At 31.3% G+C, this 22,019-nt stretch overlaps 1 protein-coding gene across 1 annotated transcript; it reads right to left on the bottom strand.

Annotated features, from left to right (window-relative positions):
- Positions 1 to 2,514: 2,514 nt before the first annotated feature.
- egh (beta-1,4-mannosyltransferase egh) lies at positions 2,515 to 17,421 on the bottom strand. The gene is made up of 3 exons (XM_088201927.1): positions 17,147 to 17,421; positions 10,017 to 10,825; positions 2,515 to 7,446 (listed from the first exon to the last, which is right to left on the bottom strand). Exons 2-3 carry the CDS (start codon positions 10,815 to 10,817, stop codon positions 6,874 to 6,876), a joined length of 1,374 nt encoding a protein of 457 aa, XP_088058053.1. The 5' UTR covers positions 10,818 to 10,825; positions 17,147 to 17,421; the 3' UTR covers positions 2,515 to 6,873.
- Between the last annotated feature and the right edge of the window lie 4,598 nt (positions 17,422 to 22,019).

Raw genomic sequence — 22,019 nt, forward strand, 5'->3', positions numbered from 1 at the left:
TAAATAAGTATTCTAATAATTTACATGTAATGCTTCAGTTGTTTATATATGAGGTCAACTACTAGCTTGAAGTGTAAAAAAAGGTCTTACGAAATACAAAGATAACTGAATTCGTGACTAAGCAAATAATATAGTAAGTATTGTATGAAAAAATACAATACGCTTCGCTGGGATCTCTTTATGATTCTTCTCATCTCTCCCGACACCCCACAGATTTGAGAGCTTTTGTTAGTGGTCTTCCTTTTCCTCTCGTTCCTAAGGACGTTCCCATTGACTACATTCTATTCACTTTTCTAAAGAAAATATATTGCGACCATAACTAATAATACTATTTTATCGTATATACTATATAGTATAAAAAAATGTTTATATAAAAACCAACTTTTAAAAAGCTAATTATCTAAAAAAATACAACTAAAAATGTTTACCGAAATAAATAAGACTTAATCTCGTACATTCTTACTTTTATAAACATTTTTATTTATAAAAATGTTCTCATTGTACGACCGAAAAAACTGTCAAGTTTTTAATCAATGGAATGCCAATTTATTTGTGCAATATTCAATAATTTTACGCTACAAGGCCAAGTTCTCCTCCACCCTATCTAAAAAATAACAATTTATGAAGAATATGAGCAAAGATAAATAATGTCTATGTCGAGCTTCAACTGGCTATATTGTTGCACAAATACAGGCTTTTGGTCGACCGGCGAGGAATTAATTACTCGCCTACCGACCTGTTGTAGAGCTCACAGTTCTTGGACCAATGGCTGTGTTTGATTATTTTAACCCTGGTAACATAAAAACATTCGTGTGAAAATGAGCTTTATATGCTATGAAGTATAGTGTAGTACTTTCTACTTCATTGATTACATAAAGCGAAGTTGAAATTTAAAACATTATCAATTATAATGTCGACTCCAGAAGTGCAGATTGGTTTTCCTATTGCCTTCTATGCAGGAACAGATATATTCTGGATTTGATAATATTATGTTATCAATGCTTAAACTGACGCCTTTACTTACCTACTCTTAACTTCGTTCTCCCACCAACTCAGTTTCACAAAAGCAGTATGTAACGCAACTATATCCTCCGAATTCTATTACCTAGATTTTTTATCTTTTATTACCAACTAATGAATGCGAAGGGACTGTGGGACTTTATTTGATTACATTCCATGCAAATGAACTTACCTATGTTGACCATTAATTACAAATAACATTTTTAGAAAAATAGTATATGTTAAAAAGCTTCTATATCGTATCAAAGTCTAAAACATGTTTCTATAGGGTTTTATTTTGGGATTGCTTTATAATTAGGCTGACTATACGTGCCGTTTTGAAGAGGCAGTATCTTTTCTTGAGTAACGTGGTTTTAATAAAAAAAATCCAAAGATTTTGGGGGAAAAACGCGAACAAAAAATCTGCGGCATATCCTTCACATATTATCAAAATGGACCTTAACGAGTTTCTTGATTCCAGAGTCTTGCGTGTTATTTTTTCGCCACCCAATGCGCGCAGTTTTCGATAGCCTATACAATTTAAATGAGCAATGTATAAAATAATTATTTGTGCATTACCGTTAGAAAGATTACGTGCGAACGAGCGGCAGCGAGCGAGCATTGGTCAGAACAGTGAACACCCCATGAATAACTCTGCAACGAATCCTTTTCCAAAGATTTACCTTACAGTAATGAAACGACAGTGCTACAATCGAGCTTCCATTTTTATTATCCTTATCTTAAGTAACTTTACTCTTCGAATATCTCTCCTATAAATCAATATAATCTGTGTCATGATTATGTACATGCATATACAAGGTTGAGTCACATGAAAACCTTAAAAGTAGCCAAAAACAATTCATAACGCTGTAGCAATATTACATAGAATTTCAAGTAGTGGTAGTACGAATTATGCATCATATAGGAAGACACGACAGTAGCTTAAAACAATCGCCGCACTTGCAACATACAACAGAATGGAGAATTTCTGTCATTCTTTTTTTGATAGTGAATGTGTAAGTTGCATTTGTAGCGCTTTTAAACAAAATGTGATGGCTTTCTAGAAAGAATTATAACTGAAAATCCATGGGGGACGTTGTTACCAATACAACGTTTGCAGATCTAAAGAAGCGTATTCAATCTAAAATCGAAGCAAAACAGATAGACTTCCGAGTAAAAGTGCTTTGTTGCAGCATGACAATAAACGGCCCCTGATGATGTACACATCTTTTGCGTACATCATCGATCTACACATTCAGCCAAAAAGTTATTTTATTTATTATTAATTCACTGGAATACTAGTATTGAACGCCATACAGACTATAAAAATTATGTTCTTCTGTGCCTTAAATAAAAAATATTCAAGATTTTCATTTGACTCATACTAATATATCTTTAAGCACAATGGTTAATTTCCATAAGTAAGTTTCCTACATAACAAGCTTTTTTATTGTGTTAGTGGGAAAACAACATAAAGTAACTTACAATAGTGAATAGAATAATAAGTACAGTGTCTTTGTTCACTCTTTTTATTTTAAAGATTCATGCGATTCATAATCAATTAAAAATCACTGTTATAGGATGGAGCGGCCATGCATGGTACAATATAAACTTTACTTAAATTAAATATATATTAAGGTGTTAAAGCGACAAATCAGCAACTATTTATAAAACGTTACAATAACAAATGGCAACGACAACACATCCACTCGAACGTAAGTCCTTCAAAAAAATATACAACATCCTAAAATAATTGAAAATTATAATATAGAGTACCTACAGAATGATTTGTTACATAAAAAAATTTTTCACACAAAGAAAAAAACACAGGTAACACATATATGACATCATTATGTACAATGTAATCATTCGTACCGATCCGACCATAAGTGTGTACAAATGGTACATAAGACTATTTTATATATCAGTTTTGGTCCGTTCATACACATTTGTACCACGCCAATTTCACGCTCGAGACGAATCACGCACCTTTTACAAAATATATTGGATATTAAATAATTCTTTATAATAAAAAACGGGTTTTACTCTTATCCGAATTAGCATTAAATTGTTCGTGTTCCTTAGACGATAAGTTCTTCGAAAAAATAAAAAATTAAAATTAAGCTCTTTGATTTTGTTTAATCGAACTCTGTTTAAACTAAACCCAACTCTTTCAATTCAACTTAATCTAGTGTGATTATAATTTATCGTTATTGGTCAGCCAACGTTTCGTGGTCCAAGCTTACAATGTAACGAATGTGCGAGGTGAAAAGAAAAATAGTGTATATATAGCAAATTTAGTCCCAAACACGCGCCCGTCAATTGAAAAAATATTGTACAAAATTGTGAATATGAATACTACACCCTAAAATGATGAATCCTTAACGCGATATATAACCAAACGGTTAAAAGTCGTGTAAAAAACACAAAAAGAACACGCAGTGTTCAAGCATCATTTTTACATAAAAATACAATAATAAATTAAACTTAAATCTCGACCGAAAATTACTTACATTAAAAAAAATATGATCAATGCTCTTAATTTGTACTAAAATCACATTAAATTCGTCCAATATTTTATTTTTTCAAATGAGATCCACGTATGAATAAGTAATATACTAAGTCACTATGCAAGTTCTGTCCCTGTATTTATTATTTTTACTTTTAATTGGGAATTCGTCCATCATGATATAATCGGTGATCATCTGTGTGCATGTGAGTGAAAAAATTGAGGAGTTCGTATAACTTGACTGAACTATCTATTAACACATTTTTTGTATACATATATTTACATTATATTTTTAATTTGATACAAAAAGTAAATTCCCCAAAATATCCAGGGTTTCTATCGTTAAAAATGTACTCATATATGTATGCGACGATATTGTTAAGCATACAAATTAAAGACATGTAGATTTCAAATAGTGTATAATGATGTTAAATTTGACCATGTGAATGATGCCACAAAGGCACACCTGAATGTATAAAGCAGGCCATTGTGGAAGTGAAATGTCAAAAATGATCATGACGGTCACGATTTGGAAGAATATATAATATAAAAGTTAAGTTAATCTAGTCAATATATATTTGCAAATATTTCAATAATGGATTGTCCGATTTTATGCGGCTTTCTCCATTCTATTATATATTTTTCTGAGAAAGCTTATAGCTAAAGTTTATCACTAGACGACATCGGGATGATGAGTAATTAAGATAATATCAAATACAATAAACACTACAATGCCTACCACTTGTAGATAAAAAAAAAACAATTTTCTTACTCACAATAAAAAATATATTAATGAATTGTTCAGTTCTGTTCGATGAACATTTCAGTGATTTTTGCACACGCATGTCACATAATCGAGTACCGTCTCTCCTGATTACTAATAAGCAATATTATATATCAATTTATTATTATATCAAACTAGTTTAATAAACAAAAGAGACAGGACTTGTAGTTCAACCTAATATACTATTATTAGCTGAATTTTTCTTAAAACGAAAACTATCACAGTTGATATCAATGCATCAACGCTGTTTAAACTTTTTTCACAAAGTGGAATGCAATATTACTACGTATTATACAAACTTTTGCTATGTAATTCTTTGGACAATGTTTTTGCTCATAACAACTATATGTACTATATTTATACGTACTATGTTTTCCTCGTAACAACTTTATGTTGCATATGTAATATTATAATCACATGTACTCATTTTACATTTATTATTATCATATATATAACGTATATTATATTCCATGTCAAACTTCGGGATAATGATTTGAATCTATACAGATAAGGTATGATTACATTCCTCGTAAAAAAACAAGATATTACAATAAAAAAATTGTTAAAAAAAAAAGCAACATTTTATACAAGAAATCACCGTTTACAATACAATAATTAACATACAACACTACAAAAATTCACTATACAATTCGCAACAATGAAATCGCAGCTTTCTCACAAATTTACTTAAGCGTCGTAAATCGGCAAACCTCACTGAACACGGCAAATGTAATCAATCAACTGGACAAATATTTACACTAAATTTAACCTGATGATTTTCAAACAAATCGTCATTGAATTAAGCTGTCAATGCAAAAAAAATGGACATTGTAATGATCTCAAAATAGAATACATTTTAAAGAAGTGGCCTGCAACTATTTCAACGGCTGATTTAAGCGTGTGTTAATTAATAAACACACCGTGGATGACCTTCTGTGTAAATGAAGATCGCCGACCACTGTGAATCTTGGAAAAACTTTTGAAAGAACATTGCCGCCGACGAGCAAAATCATACATACACAATATGAAAATAGACATCGATCGTTTTATATAATTTATGATACGAATTCAAAAATATATTTACAAAACTTAATAGTAGTGAAATATCACTCACCGCAACAAGTGACTAGACACTATCGTGTTAAAATCGCCCTTTACATTCTCTCCCTTTGCTATGCGCCATTATCGTAGCTTAACAAAAAAAAACTGGGTTATAAAAACGCCGAATTTTGACCGAAACACTCGTTTGTGACACCATGTCGATCGGGTAGACGACGCGTATTTACAAATAAACAATATTAAAATCACAAAAAAATAATACAAATGGGCATCTTGACCAATAAACAAAAATTCCAGACAAATAAATTAAGTTTCGATATTAGACAATCAAAAATAGTATAAGGATAAATAAACATATAATAATTATATTATTTTTGCTGCACCAGTTATCGGTAATTAAACCTAAAAAATATGCATTTTGAGAATTTTAACCAAAAAAAAAATATATCTTAAATGTTTACAAATCTCACAAGCTTGAATGCACAAAAATCAATACAAATCGAAAAAATGAGCATGTCTTAATGTATATATACATATATGTATATATATCAGGGGCGGGCGGTGAAATACTTTAATTGCTCGCGTAAGTGACGAGAGTGAATGAGAGATAAGGGCATGCGGACCGCATGCTCTTATCTTTCACCCACTCTCGTTACTTAGCACGCGAGCGATCGAGAGGGAAAGTATCTAGCCGCCCGCGCCTGATATATGTATATATATATATGTATATACACATATATGTGTATATACATATATATATATACATATAAATATATATATATAAATCCCATAAGCTTTAATGAAAAAGGCACAATGTGCATAATATGTTAAATTATAATAATAAAAATACTGGTTATTATAAGCACAGAAAGCTATATGTTTATAAAACACATGAACAGTTTCAAAACCTTAACTTTAATATTGCAAAAACTACAAAAAAATACTGCAAATTTTCCATAATTAACCTAAAAGTCATGTATATAACGATAGCGCATCAATCAACTTCGCTTCCGTAAAATCAACAAAATTGATACAGAAGCCACAATATTTTAATATTCATTATAAGTATCGTAATTAATTCGCTACATTATGAAATCTTTGGCGTACTTGCATTTTATAATGTTTAATCTTTGTTATTTAGTATTTTTTTAATGTACAATAACATACATTGTTCACATTTAGAATTAGTGTAAGATCAACCCGTCCTCGCCGTGGGGGTCAAATTTTAATCTTAGCTTACGGGAACGTCGTTGTAAAGACGACCCTTAACTCTCACTTGAATCACAAAGACAAATAGAGAAAAATAATTCACAGCCGCAGTATGGAAAGGGTCGCAAAGGTACAAACGTATAAATCGAAAACGACGCTTAATCATTTAAAATTAAAATACGTAACAGTCAGATTCACGAACGGCCAAAAAAAATAATATTTCAACCGATCGGTTTTCTCAAGTCCGACTTTAGTGACTGTTATCTTAAATTGAAAAACCTATATACACAAATTGCAAAAAAAATTGGCTAAACTAAACTGTGATGGGGGGTCTGGCATCTTTGTTCACTATGTAAAATTTATGCTTCTTGCCAATCACGCCCCAGATGACGGCGACGTTTTCAATTATTATATTGAAGGGTATGGTCGATAAGGCGCCGCATATGCATAAGATGAACTTCAGGAAACCGAACCTGTACACGGAAAACGATTTGATGACACCAAAGATGTACATGTAGATGTTGACGGCGCCGATGAACGCACAGATTAGATCGTATATCTGCGAACAGGGGATGGGGCATATGGCGGCGAGCACGACGTTGCTGGTGGAGAACGGCAACGTCACCCAGGAGTAGCACGATATCATCAGGAGCGTTTTGTATTTGTACGAGATGCACTTGGAGTGCACAACGAGCAGTATACCCTGCAGCCACCGCTTCCTCTGCTGGACAAAATCCCAGAGGGTGAACGGTGACTTCTCCCACATCTCGCCTTCGATAAAGCTGAAGGTGTACCCTTGCTGGAAAGCTTTTATCGCAAAGAAGCAGTCTTCGGCGACCGATCCGTCCAGGCCGTTGTCAAATGAAACCTTTTTCTCAGCACCAGCCTGAAAAATATATAAATTATGATTAAAAATATTATCTCTTGCCTTTATATTTAATTATTATACTTTATTTTCTTATTATTATACTTTATTTTCCCTGTTATATTTATATATTTATGTGAAAATTCCCACAATTTTATCCAGACTTATGATCACAGACAAAACATGACATGAGTCACATAAAATATACGATTTCTAGACGATCGTGGAAATAGACGAAGAAACTGTTCTTCCACTTCTAAATTGTTACATAATATCAAGATCCCTACACAATAAAGATCACATAGCTTCCCGTTTGTTGTTAGTTTGTGAACTGGTGGAACTAAAAAAACAAATATCATAATGAAGTCTACAGAAATATCTATTGTGAGATAAGAAGTAAAACATTCCGAACATTGGCCAGAAAAGATCAAAAGCATAATTATGTCACTTATGTTAAAAAATAATCAAATTATACGCTCAATATATAGATAAATTGTAAAGTTGGTTTATGTACCGATAAACGTTTCAAGAATTGCCACACACGAAAAAATATGTAAATATATAAATTTTAACTGGTGGTGGAAGTCAGGTAATATATTTATACGGGTTATTTTTATGACAGATTTCATTGCTCTCCATCAGATCATAGTTCATACTACACAAAGAACTTTTTTTTATATATGATTAATTGTAATAAAAATCAATATAGTTTCAGTTATATATTTTTTTGTCAAATAATGAACTATTTTTATTTCACAAGGTTAAAAACTTCAAACAGATCGTATTTATGCCAGATTTTTAATATGCTGCTTTTGTACTGCAACTCTGTTCAAATCTTTTTTTTACACCTGGATAGGGATGGTTCATTGACATGGGGTTGGCGAAAGGGAGTAGTATAGGGTGAGTTTAGAATTAAAAAAAATATTAAATTATATTAGATACTTTAGAAGTCATGACGATTTTTTGCACACAAATAATTTTGCGTGAGACCTCGATCTTCACCCGCGCCAGGCGAGATATTACATAGAATTATACCCGCAAACTATATGTTAAAGAAATAAAGAAGAGCATAGATAAAAAATCTAAGCTAGAATTAAAATGAACAAACAATATAATTAAAAAACTATTAGCATAAAAAAATACAAAAACATCACTCAGGATGACTGAAATGTTGGATTTTCAACAGTAAATGCAAGTTCAATAAAGTATTAGATTTAACTAATGAATCTCCAGATATGAATTAATTAAAAATATATTTAGGACCTTATAAAATAAGAAATGACTAAAAGCAATAACCAAAAATATTATCGTTACCACGTAAAAATGTTGTGTAGAAGCAGTGTCCCTTCAAAACGGCACAAGACAAAAGAGCGCGGACAAAAGGGCGCAACCAAAAAAACAGCGCAACGCATTTATAAAAAAAATAACAGAAAAATAAATATAAAAAACTGGAATAATAATAAAATAAGAACTGTTTTTTTTTTTAATTTTTCAATTCGATTTTTTGTTGTTTGATATTATTTTTAATTTAGAGAATATAATTTTTTTAATTTGTCAATTCTTATTATTTATATTTCAGAAAGTGTGAATAAAAAACCAATTTATTTTTTCAATTAAAATAAACTTTAGCTATCGCAAATAAAATTAGCTAAGATCATACGATTGTGAATTTATTTATATTGTTATGTTTGATTTAGAGGTATTTTTAGAAAGAAAATATTAAGTATTACATTTAACTAATGATTCAACAAAAATATGTTTTTGAGATTCAAATTATGTTAAAAACAACATAGAAGACAACAATAAATGATCTTTTATTATGATAATACAAAACAGCATTCTAATAAGATAATCAATCAAAAAGACGATGAATTTAGTTTCATTACTTCCACATAACCCATACTAATTGAGGACAATTTAAATGAGCAAGACATAAAATAATTATTCCATAAAACAAATCGCTTATCCATTATTGTCTGACAAGGTTATTTATTTTATTAGTTAAATAAAATATTGTTCAATTTAATATTTTTTTTATTGAAAATGATTTTTTTAATGCCTATTTTTGAATAATTTAATGCACAAATAATTCGTTTTAGTACACACTACAGATAAAATACAGCACAATGTAAATTTTTTATTGAATCAAGATATATTTATTTAATGCATATTTATTAATATTTTAATGCACAAATCATTTGTTTTAGTACACATTACAAATAAAATGTTGCTCAATCCAATTAATCACAAAAATCCGAAAATTTACGTTACATAAATACACCAACAATTCGTTTTATGGAGCAAATTATTTCTTTTTATGCACATTTCTCTCAAAATAATTCCTTGCACACATACTAATTCAGCACCCAATGACTTTCATCTTATCACAAACCTCGAAAATCTAAGCCATAAAGAGATATTTATTTATAAAACCATAACAATCAACAGGCATTAAAACAATGCAAATAAATTAAGTTATTTTGTGTGGATCATATAAAAAATAAAATTTATTTCAACATAATTACGATTTTAAGAACTTATTTTATATATAATTTCAGATAATCGGTTAAAATAATGATAGAATAACTCACCTGTGTTACTACGTAAGATCCCTTCCAACTGAACAGCGGCTTGTGAAACAGATTGAACTGCGATCTCAACTTTCCCATATCATCAGCAACTCTAAAGCTATCGGCCAGAGTGGTTAGCCAATTTACGACGTCCTCGTTCGCGTACGTGATGAGTCCCTGTCCGAACTGGTGTTTTCCATCCATGACAAAATTCAAGATTCCCCGGACGGAGTTTTCAGTGAGCAACGTCTCCTCGTCGAGATGAACGATCCAATCAGCATCGCCCAAGTTCTTATTGACCGAGTCTTCCAGGCAGTATTGCAGAGCTCTGGCTTTGAATAAGGCACCCGATTTTGTGGCATAAGTGGTTGGCACCACCACCTCCCTGACGCGGCCGTTTTTAGACAGACCCAGTGCTTTATCGGTGACCACTTCGATCAGAAAGTTTTCTAAGCCGGCGTCGGTGCAGGTGTTCATGTTTCTGGCCACGTTCGTCTTGACCAGGTCGGGGAAGTCTCCGCGGGTGACAACTCTGATGCAGATGAACGGCGCCAGCAGCGGCGAGCCTTTAAGCTGCACCTTGTCTGGAAACGCATTGTAAAACACGAGTCCGACAAAGTTGAATAAGACTTGCGGCAGAGTAAGGAGGGTAAAAGCCCTCAGCAGGTAGAGAGTGATCGTGCCGACTGTTCCGTATCTCTCCCAAGGGTCGAAGTCAAATCCGTCATCGCGCCACAAGGCTCCGGATATCGATTCGATGAAATAAATAACAGAAAATAATAAAACGCAATGCAGACAATGTTTGATGTGCCCGTTGAACATTCTGAGTTCTGAAACAGAAACAAAATAAAATAATTAGTAATAGAACATGAACATAGTTGTCATATAATCATAATATATAATCAATAAAGTAATCCTCTCGAAATAAGCTCTTTACTGACTGAGTATACGACGCATGTAAATATTCCACAAATAATCGAACTTTGTGCTACTAGAAACCAGATATAGAAAAAGAATGCAATGAGTCAGAACCACATCAAAGGCCATGTGCGTTATATTATGTATCAACACTATAAAAATAGTAATGTATAAAAAAATACTATAAAATACATTCCGAAATTCAATATGCAATGTAACCCATCCAATTATATAACTATAACACTCAAACCACAAAGATATTACAGCAACTCAACGGTTTTTAAAAAGTAAAGGTCACATTTATAAGCATCGACTCATTTGAATATAAACGATCTAAGAATTTAAAATTATTCAATATAGTAGTAAAACAACTAAATATTAACCAACAGCTCCCAAAGCCTGTCAACAAATCCCAATGTACAATTATGCAAAATAGTCAAATACATCGTTTCTTTAATGTTTTCACATAAACAAAACACTAACATTATTTAAATGGTTCTAAAACTATTAATTTATTTATGTGTTTCAAAAAGGTGAAATAAGGTTTTGAAAAATCTGTATAAAAATTAGATTTAAAATCAGCAAACAATTTTACATATAAATTGGGGTACTTGTTAATTATTAGGCGCCACTAGGGACGTCATTTGGGGGGGCAGGTGGGGGCATTCTCTCCTCCCCTTCTCTTGAATTTGGCCATAAAATGCAATTCAAATGAAATCAAAATATTAAAAAAAAACGACCAATAACTGGCCAATTTTTGCCCTTCCCATTGGAAAAAGTTGAAATGATGTCTCTGAATCTAAGCAAGAAATTCTTAGGTTATTCCTCAAAGAAAATCTAAAAAAACAGTCTCAAATCTATCCCAAAAATTTTTTTTCAATATATCATTTCAGTGAAATCATATCGAAATACATTTTCTAGCTAGCGAAATTATATGATTTTATTTTTTCCATATGTAGTAATATATACATTTATATAATTATCATTATTTATTTACATGCGATGTATAAATGTTCACTAGTGAAATCCAAATACATTTTCACCAGTAGATATATATTTCTATTAGCGAAAATATCATTTAAGCGATAGGCACTAATATGCTGCTATAAAATGTTCTAACCCTAACTTAACCTAATGAAAGTTTTAAAACTAATTACAGTTTTAGAACTTTCAGAAGGTGAAGTCCAAAATACAAACTAAGCCAACTCATCTCTCAGGGGAATATAAGTGGAAGAATAAGTACCGACAGAAGTCGTATCTTGCATATTGCTCCATAGTTTATCTGCACTTAAAAATATGATAGCTATTATAATCAATATTACTACCGACTTCTATATGAGAGTTTTGGTTAAAGTGTATTCAAACCGAATTTTGACCAATAGGGGAACGCAAAAAATAATAAGCAGTCGGAACGCTCGGTAACAATCGTCCCACTGCGACGACGACAGTACGATTTTATTGCTTTTGACGTGGATTTTTGACTTCTGAGAAAGTATAATTGTTTTTTGCGCTATCTTATTGGTCGAAATTCGATTTATATATGCTCCATTCGATTCTCACTTATTGTATAGTCGTCATAAAGTCTTAATATTAACGTAGTTCATATTAAAACGAGCGTTTCCAATGCAACAGCACGATTTTATTGCTTTGGGGGCGAGGGGCAACTTGAATTTGCACAGAAAAATGCATGTCATTTAATGAAATACCATGAATAATAATGAAATCAAAATTACCCACCCCCCTTGAAAAGACTGAAATGACGTTTATGGGCGCCAAGCTCAAAAACCATCAGTTGTTACTGCCCATTGTGTTTCTCGTGCTGTTCAAACCCAAACCTAACCAAATCAAATTAACCATTATACCGTTATTATATTCGTTTAGGTTAGGTTTGGGTTTGACAGCAAATGAATGTTTTGCAACTGTCAAATTTGAGCGTGGCGCCGCACTAACAAATACCTAAATCGATTTATTGAATCTTTGAAGAATAAAGAATGTAATAAAGCATAGCTATTTGTCAGTCAACTATAAAACAAAAAATATAATCAAAATCCTAAGCACAACAGTAAGCAGAACAATTTTTTTAATGAAAAAAATACTAAGCCTTTTTATTGCGATTTATATATTATAAACTTATGTTTTTCTATTTAATAAGCTAATTATAAACTAAGCTTTAAATTAATTTGTGCGTATAGTGTTATAGTCTACTTCAATCAATCATAAAAATAATAATAAAAAAACATATGTATTTATTGATGAAAAGAGCATATTAAAAATAATCGAAAACCTTTTCAGTGCATGAGTTCTTACAAAAATAGCATTAAATTTCTCACTAAATAGTCCCATACGTTGTGACATTATATTGCGATTTTATATTTATAAAATACTTTGTCTTTCAATGAAAAGATGAAATAGCTCAATGCGTGACTCTATTTATATGCGTCTAAACTGTGAAATTGAATGTCATCTTCTTCTTTGAATAATATTAAATTAAAACTGGGTCACAAACTAAAAAGTCTAAGAGCCGCCGAAATATATCATATGTACATACAAACATCTGAAAAGCATCTGGCACCATGTCAAATCAATTGTGTCAAGAAAGTCCGAAACAAACTAATCCACAAATATATAGAATGACAAATGTCACACATGGCAATGAAGCTAATTCAACGAATACACACATGTCACTGGCTCACCTGAATAACACGTTAACGACAGCTAATTCAATCAACTAATTTCAACTTCATTCGACATGATGCAAGAATTGCATATTACACTCGGCCATAACAGTAAGTTAAAATCGGTTCAAATTGAAAAACAGCAATTTACTGTTAATGACTACTCACGGTTACAATGCACGTGCATAACCATGACACGCTTGATAAGAATACTTATGAAAAAATTACTTTATGTGAGTTATCAGATGTCTCTTTTAGTATTTTAATGACAACAATAAACAACACATGTGATATTGCAAAGCGAGGGATGACATCATAGGTTATAATTAATTATAATGATTGTTGAATGATTTTAATATGATATATGTATGTATGTCTACATGTCATAAACATGTTACAATCAAACATAGATGTGTCTTAACGGTGTCGAACAAACTAGCAGTTTATTTGGGAAATCGAAATTCGTATATTTCAACTGCTCTGATTCACACAATACACTTTTAATAAAATTAAGCTCAGTTTGAAACATTTAACGCAATTTTTAAAATTGTCCAAAAATAAAATTTCCAGGGGTTGTCAATATGTTATATTATACAATATATAATATTACTGAGAGTGTGTTTCAAATGCTCAATGGTTTACAAATGAAGGCAAAACTCTTACAGTAAAATGTAAATATAACGGTTAGATCAGCTGTGGGTTACTTTCCACTTGTGTACACAGATTAAATTTTGTTTACCCAATTGAAATAGAAAGTCGACATTTTTCAAGCTACTGTGAGATTTCAGTGAAAACTTAACCGATTGGTTATATTTCTACAGTGATTATTATTTAATTATGTAAAAAAAATCAATCAAGGTTTATTTCCATTCACAATGTTACATGTGTACTGAGCTTATCTTTAAAATTAAAAGATAAGCATGTGAATGTATACTCTAAAACAGGTATTGGCGCACCGAGGGCTTTTGTCAGAAACTTTAAATACTTTATCGCATTCCTCTTGAATTAATAAAATTATGTATCAATTTTTTTTAATGCTACATCCGTATACGTATTATATAACTTGTAACTGGATGATAGTTACCAAACTATGCAACTTTTTCAACAACTTTGTTGTATAAGTGACTTCTTATAACTCATGAGGAAAGGCAACGAAAATGTTCTAAGAATAACACGAATCTTCGAGTTGTCGTTAACTCAAATATGGTTTATATATAAAAATAATTATAATTTACAAAAACAATCAAGAAATAATAAAAAGTATGTTAAAACTTCGGAATGCAATATACAGTAGCCTCGATTATATGTATTGTACATAACAAATAATTTTAACAGCAATGTGTGATGGGCAGTTGAATTTAATATACAGGTTCAATACTTTACTAACTATGTGATAAACAGTCACCTATCAGTAGCGTATTTATATACCTAGACTTAGTATGTAATTGTAGCTGCTATGAGTCAGTAGCCATTTAAATTCAGGTCGAGTTATTGTCTTCCGAATCACAATTCTCGGTCACAATTTAAATATTTATTTTCAATATTACCTATATGTCATGATAAAGTAAACGTATTGTGCTGTCATTAAAAGACAAGTTAGATATAATCAATGCCTTGAAAAGAGGCAATTTGGGACGATTTTTTAATTATCTGGATCATTTCAATTAATATTTAGTCGGGAAAATTTGCAACCTATTGATTTATTAAAAAAATCACAGAAGATGTAACAAATCTATATCCTACATTTTAAGAAAATCATTACGATACAGTTTCTATGTAAATACATGTATGTATATTTTGCAACATTGCTCTTATCCAGATTTTTGCAAATTTATAAGCAAATTGATACATATGCATCACAGCATTGTACAACGTAATTTTATAGTGTAAGTTATTAATTTTATTTGCATTAATTGTTGCTATGTTAGAAATAATAGCCGATTCACATATAAATCACTATGCATTTAAATATTATTTACTTAGTGGTGAAAATACTTATTATTATTTGACTTGATTGAAAGTATACCTGATGGCAGTGATGATAAATTTTGTCCCGATAGTAATGATGAAGAAAATACAATTGTTTTCAAGGAATTATTAGAAGAATACTCGGAAAGAAATAATACTAATAATGTTACGATTACGATCAAAGAAACTGCTACAACAGCAAGATATGATTTCTTTCTCAGCTATTGTGGAAACGAAAATTTTTTTCAAATATTTGAAAATTTTAAATCATATAATTTTACTAGCACCTGCCAGACAAATTAAATTTTCACTGGTAAAAATATATATCTACTGGTGAAAATGTATTCCGAAATGATTTCATTGAAATGACATATTTTAAAAAATATTTTCAGGGTAGATTCGACTGTTTTTTTAAATTTTTAGTTTAGAATCAGGGCTTTTCAAGATTTTTAAGCTTTTCTTTAGGGTGGGGGCAAACGTCGGCCAATCAGCAGCCGTTTTTTTAATATTTCCATTTCATTAAGATTCATAGTATTTCATTAAATTATAAGCATTTTTCTAGCCAAACTTTAGGGGGTCTATTTGGTCAAACTATTGACCAAAATTTGGTTAGAGTATACTTTTATCAACACTCTTATATTAGAAGTCCGTTGTAATATCTAAGGGCAGATAAACTACCAAGCTGATTTTAGAATAGACTTGACTCGAACATTGTGTACCGCAAGAAAGCAGGAAAGACCATCTACATTACAGGAAGAAATCAAAATCAAGCAAAACAAAAAACAAATATGTCAACGTCACCAGCTCAAGATGTAAGACTAGACGAAATTAATCATTTTTCTATTTGGAATAACACTCCGTTCTATTTTGAATTTATTGTTTTATCTCGAAATGTGAGCTAAATATGAATCAACTTATTGTTCCAGAAAGAACTATATGGTTAATAACAACAACTTACCCATATCTACGCAACAGGTGCACTTGCACCGACTCACCGAAACATGGAAGTGTTCCATTACAGTGAACTGTACCGACTCAAATAAGAATCGATGTTTACAAATATGGAATTACACCACGAAATCAATCGTTAACTCAAAATTAGGAAATTTGATAAAATATTCGCGATAATTTCGGGAATAAAAGCTAATACACAGTTAATTATTTAAAATAAATTGTGAGTTTAATGTGGTTATTTACATTTTATGAAATTATTAAAAAAAAAGTGTCCCAAATAAATCTCGCATTGTAACGGTTACCGTTGGCAATAAATAAATTTGAATAAAATATTATGTAAGTTTGACATGTCAGTTGGTAATCAATTAGGTTGGCAACCCCGAACGCAGCAGACCAAAGAAGAAGCTAGAATCCGCCATGTTTTGAAAATCGACGTCATCTGTCACGATGATGGTGTTGATGGTGGTGATGGTGGTAATGGCGAACGAAGGTCAACCTTGATATTGACAGTTGGCAGATCGTAATCGGAGATAGGATATTGGATATTTATATAAGTGCCACCCCCAGATCGATAAAGAGCGGGGAGTCGATAATGATATGATAGAAACGGGCTGAGGGGGGCGGAGGCCCACTTACGTGCGTAGATCCGCTTCGCTCGGAGCGCCGAGACGTGCGATCGGATCAGGAGTCAGAGGGACCTTCGGAGTCGGGCCGTAGATATCGCGGCATGAAGTGAGTCACTCAGATAAGGCCGATAACGTTCAGTTGGGGCGCGGAGGCGGCATGGCCCGCGCGCTCCGTCGCCGCGGGGGGCAAGAACCCTCTCGCACCTCCGTGGGCGCCTCCCGGCCTCCGGCTCGGCTGCGGCGGCGCACCGGCACGCCCCGCGCCGTCTTAACGCGAATAAATGCGACCATGAATCAAAATTTGCGTAATTTTTTTTAATACAAGTTTTTATTTACTCTTATGTAAAAAAAAATACACTTCTAAAAACATTTTTTAATAAAAGGGTAGAAAAATTTAAAGTTTTTAAGGGTTTTGTGCAATATAGCAGGACTGCATCTTTCCCCCACACCGACTAATTTCCAAACCATAAAGATGCTCAGAAACAAGTAAAATAATTTTATTACATATTAAAACATTGATACTTTGACGCTATGGTAAGCTATGTATTTATTTTATCTCTCAGTGATTTGCTTTTGTCGGTTAAAAACGAAATATTTGAGCTGTTGTATTTTAAATAAAAAAAATAATTAACAGGATAATAAAAAAGAAAATCATCAATAGGGTAACAAACTTAATAATCAACAGCGCCGCGCCTAGGAGGTTGACCGACTGTGTGCAAACATATCGGTAAATTGCGTGATAGATACATGTACCAAAGGTTATAATTGTTTTACATGAGTAAAACAATATTTAAATCATGCCGTTTTTACAACGAATTTCACAAAGATAACAATTAGGCTTACCGTGCGTTCTGATTTTTCAGGGATTATTCTGATTTCTCACCATCGGTCCCGCTTTCACAAAATTTCCTGTATGGCCGTTTTTATAGCTCTCACCAGCATCCTGCATTCCAACCTGGCACGTCATTTAGCATAATTCTGTTCAAAAAATAGTCACCCAAAACATAGCATGACTTTGGTTTGGTAAAGTTTAGCAGCAGTTGCAGCGTTAGTACTAGTTTTACCTAGAACTAACGTTGCAACTGGTCCTGCCCGTATTACCTAAGGTGACCAGACGTCCTCCTTTAAAGAAGATTCTTCTCCTCAAAAAGTTTGCTTATTTTGTTTTCTTTTTGTCTTCTTTTGTCATATTTTGTTCTTCTCTGTCCTCCTCAAACAAAAATGTCCAAAGTGATTTTTTTTAAGCTCCCATAGTACTCATTAATGAACAAAAATTTCCATAATTACTTTTTTTTGCTCCCAGAAAAACAAGAATTTCTCATTTAACCTTTTAGTTAGAGTCCTCCTGTGATATTTTCGAAATCTTGTGGATGACCTTTAAACAAAATTTTCGAAATGACCCTTTTCTACCTTTCGCGGCAATCTGTCCTCAAACAAAAAATCCGAGATAGCTTTTGAACAATAATTTCCGCAATTACATATTTTTTTTCCCGGAGCAATAATTACCTTTTATTTTTTAGTATTCGCCTTTATTATTTTCAAAATCTGGTCACTTTATAATATGTAGGACATATTACCGCGACCGCACAATTCGCGAGGCAATAACGCGAACTAATAACATCTCTTAGCCATAACAACCTTTGTAATGGTCGTGACCTAAGCAAATCAGAACACACAATAATAAAATACGGTGCTCTAAAGCGAATGTTTGCTCTTTTAAAATCCGTTCTAGTTTTTTTTAATAGTACATAAAATAAACATAGATTTTTAAAACTATGTTTACTTCGAGGACATCAAGTATTTAAGGCCTCTAAATGGCTTAATCCAACGGATGGTGACGGATGGTGAGTTTGGCGACGGATGGTGACGGGCTGCAATTAGACACAGATTAAACCGCTGCGGTAGTGTTTTATTGAAGATTTAATTTGTTTACATGTTATTAATAAGATATGCTTTCGAACGGTGCACGAGGCAGCACTGGCTGTTCCGTCAAAGTTCGCCAAGGGAATATGTCCATCGCGTTAGTGTTACCTGAGTACCGCCAAGTTTTGGCTTTTTTTAGCTCTCCTAGCATCCTGTCAACCAACCAAACACATCTCAACCACACAAAATAAATAAGCAAAAAAATTTTAGCTCATACCGGCATTCAACTTACACATTTTAACATCCCAAAACGAATAAAATATTCCATGACGACCTTTTTTTAGCTGTCCCGGCTTAGAATTTCATAAATATTGTAAACCTGTTGATGCTTTACTTCAAGACTAATACAAAAAACATATTTATGAATTATAGACAAGCTTTGCCACTGGATCTTCAAAGTAAACGCATTCCGGAAGTTTGTTCTAAAAGACTTGCCGCCATTGCGACCCTTAGAACAGCGCGTTAACACCAATAAATAATTTTCAATAAATGCTTGTGTGGAGTAACATTAGTATTTTCTAAACTGCAAATCTTTTAAAATAATTTATTTCTCTTAAAATAACTTTATAATAGGCAACGAATATCATTGATACAAAGGAATATTGTTATTTTCACACTATAGCGACCAGAAGTATCTATAGTATTGTATTTATTGTCCAGAACAAAGCCAGGATTTCGAGATTTCATATTTAATATATTTCAAAACGAGGAAAAGAAATTTTTTCAAAGATTTATATTTTTTTAATTTTTCAACGCTCATAAAGCGCGTGGATACTTTTCTCTAATAAATCTTTTGATTAATGTGCAACTACTAGTGCATCGCTTGCTGCACCTCTATGTCGGACCTGAATCTCTTTGAGCGTTCCTAAAATGTGAAAATGAATTACAGTCAAGAAAATGCTTTAGAACTTTCTATTCCATTTCTATTTATTTTTAGCGTTACTATTTAAAAATCGAATGATGTAGCGTTGTCCTACTTTAGTGCATGTTATAAGTGTTTTATTCTTTACTCGTACTGCCAACTAATTCGTTTAATAATTTTAATGTTCTTGAACTTTAAAGGTTTTCATTTGACTGAACCTTTTTTTAGATATGCTTATATATTGTATATTGTCATTTATCTGATGAACGCATTTGTTCTAAAAATGTTGATAAAAAATATCTAATCTTATCATTTACAATCAGAATTTGGTTGTCTGTCTTCAATTCAATACCTGCTCTTTTGATAACGTTAGAATTTTAATTATTTTCAATTACAAATATTTTAGATAAAATAACATGATTCTCATTCTTAATAAGAATTTAACGAAATAAACTGAAGTGTAAAACACATTTCGTTATCAACGTTCAATGGTTGTTATCTAAACTTTTTCTATTAATACAAAATCTATTCGTAATGTCTTTTGTAGACTTTGTTACATCTTATCGCTATTCATGTTTCCTGGGTTTGTGAAGCAAATTCTGAAATACCGATGTGTCACAGATGATGAATATTGTGAAATCATTTTTTTGAGGTTATAATGTAAGTAATACAACTTTAATAAGATATTTGATTTTCTTACATAGTTATTATTATTTACATAATATTTTCATTTTATTACTATTTTACTCTTAATTAAAATAAGTAATAAGAATTATTATTGTTCAAATAACAGATGATATTTCTTCAGTTCGAAAGCTTTATAATGAATAGCAATTTGTTATTGCTATAATTAAGATATGCTTATCAATAAAATAAACACTCCAATTTTATCTAAAGTTTTATTTATACATTTTAAAATAATATTCGTAACAAAATTATTCAGATATTTAAAAATTAACAAATTATGATCGGCAGTAGGAAAATAATGAGTGCAAATACTTTTATGTATCTAATAACGATCGGGTTATTTTTGTTATTAAAGCTTATCAATCGTTGAGTTTTGAATTGAGGAATTTTGTAAAATAATTTTTTGACGAACTAACCGTATCATTCCGTCGCTAAAAAAATAAGTACTAAGTGTATAAAAAATCACCAAAGAATGACTGATTGCTATCGCCTTCTCCGCAATAATATCCGCTATTAATTATAATTATTTTTCTAGTCTTGAATTATACTAAAACTGGGGCTTTTATATGTTATAAATTTTATTTTACAAATTTTTTTGACGAATAAATTTTAATATTGCTATTAATGTATATATTTTTGGTAATTTAATATTTACTTATACGTGTATAAATTATTGAGCATTTTATTTATTTATTGGCATATCGTTTCATTATATTATATAATAATATTAGATACACTGTAAAATTCAATCATACTAATATCCAAAAGGGGATTATATAAGTATTAGTTGATAAAATAAAAATGTTTAATCAAAAATAAAATAAGAATTCATTTTTATTGCTATCAATACACATTATAAAATTGCATATAAAAAAATAGAAGTAAATTAAATTTGTTACAAATATTTAAATACTTTTTTTGAAAATTTTCATAAGTCAAACAATCCAATCTTTTATAAATAAATAATATAAAATAAATAATATTGAAAATAAAAATATAAAAATCATAATACTCTTTTTTTTAGTTAATTTTGATAATATACTATTTTCTTTATAATTCGGTAATACGCCTAAGTGTAAAATAAGCTCTGTTGAAACGATAATCCGCAGTTGTTTTGAGATTCAGATACATATATACATATATTTCTTTAAATCACATCCTACGCTTCAACAGTAAAATTAAAACTTAAAATTAATACATAATTGATATGACTCGTTAATTGTGCTAACCAGATTGAAATTATGAAGATCCACGATGATCCGCACATTACTGACCTTCTAAATATTTATTTAAACCATAAAATTGGTCTAAAATTCAACAATTCCCGTTATACACACAAACAGCATTCCAACTATGAGTTTAATTCATTATACATCTTTACAAGATCTCGTCTGATACGCTAGCATATATT

The sequence above is a fragment of the Plectrocnemia conspersa genome, unplaced genomic scaffold, assembly GCF_051122295.1.
Source record: "Plectrocnemia conspersa isolate PC_06_02 unplaced genomic scaffold, ASM5112229v1 ptg000013l, whole genome shotgun sequence".
Lineage (NCBI taxonomy): Eukaryota > Metazoa > Arthropoda > Insecta > Trichoptera > Polycentropodidae > Plectrocnemia > Plectrocnemia conspersa.

Coding starts and splice junctions, on each gene's coding strand:
- egh (XM_088201927.1), bottom strand. CDS start 10,817: ATGTTCAACGGGCACATCAAACATTGTCTGCATTGCGTTTTATTATTT. Junction 7,447..10,016: donor GATCTTACGTAGTAACACAG/GTGAGTTATTCT, acceptor TATATTTTTCAG/GCTGGTGCTGAGAAAAAGGT.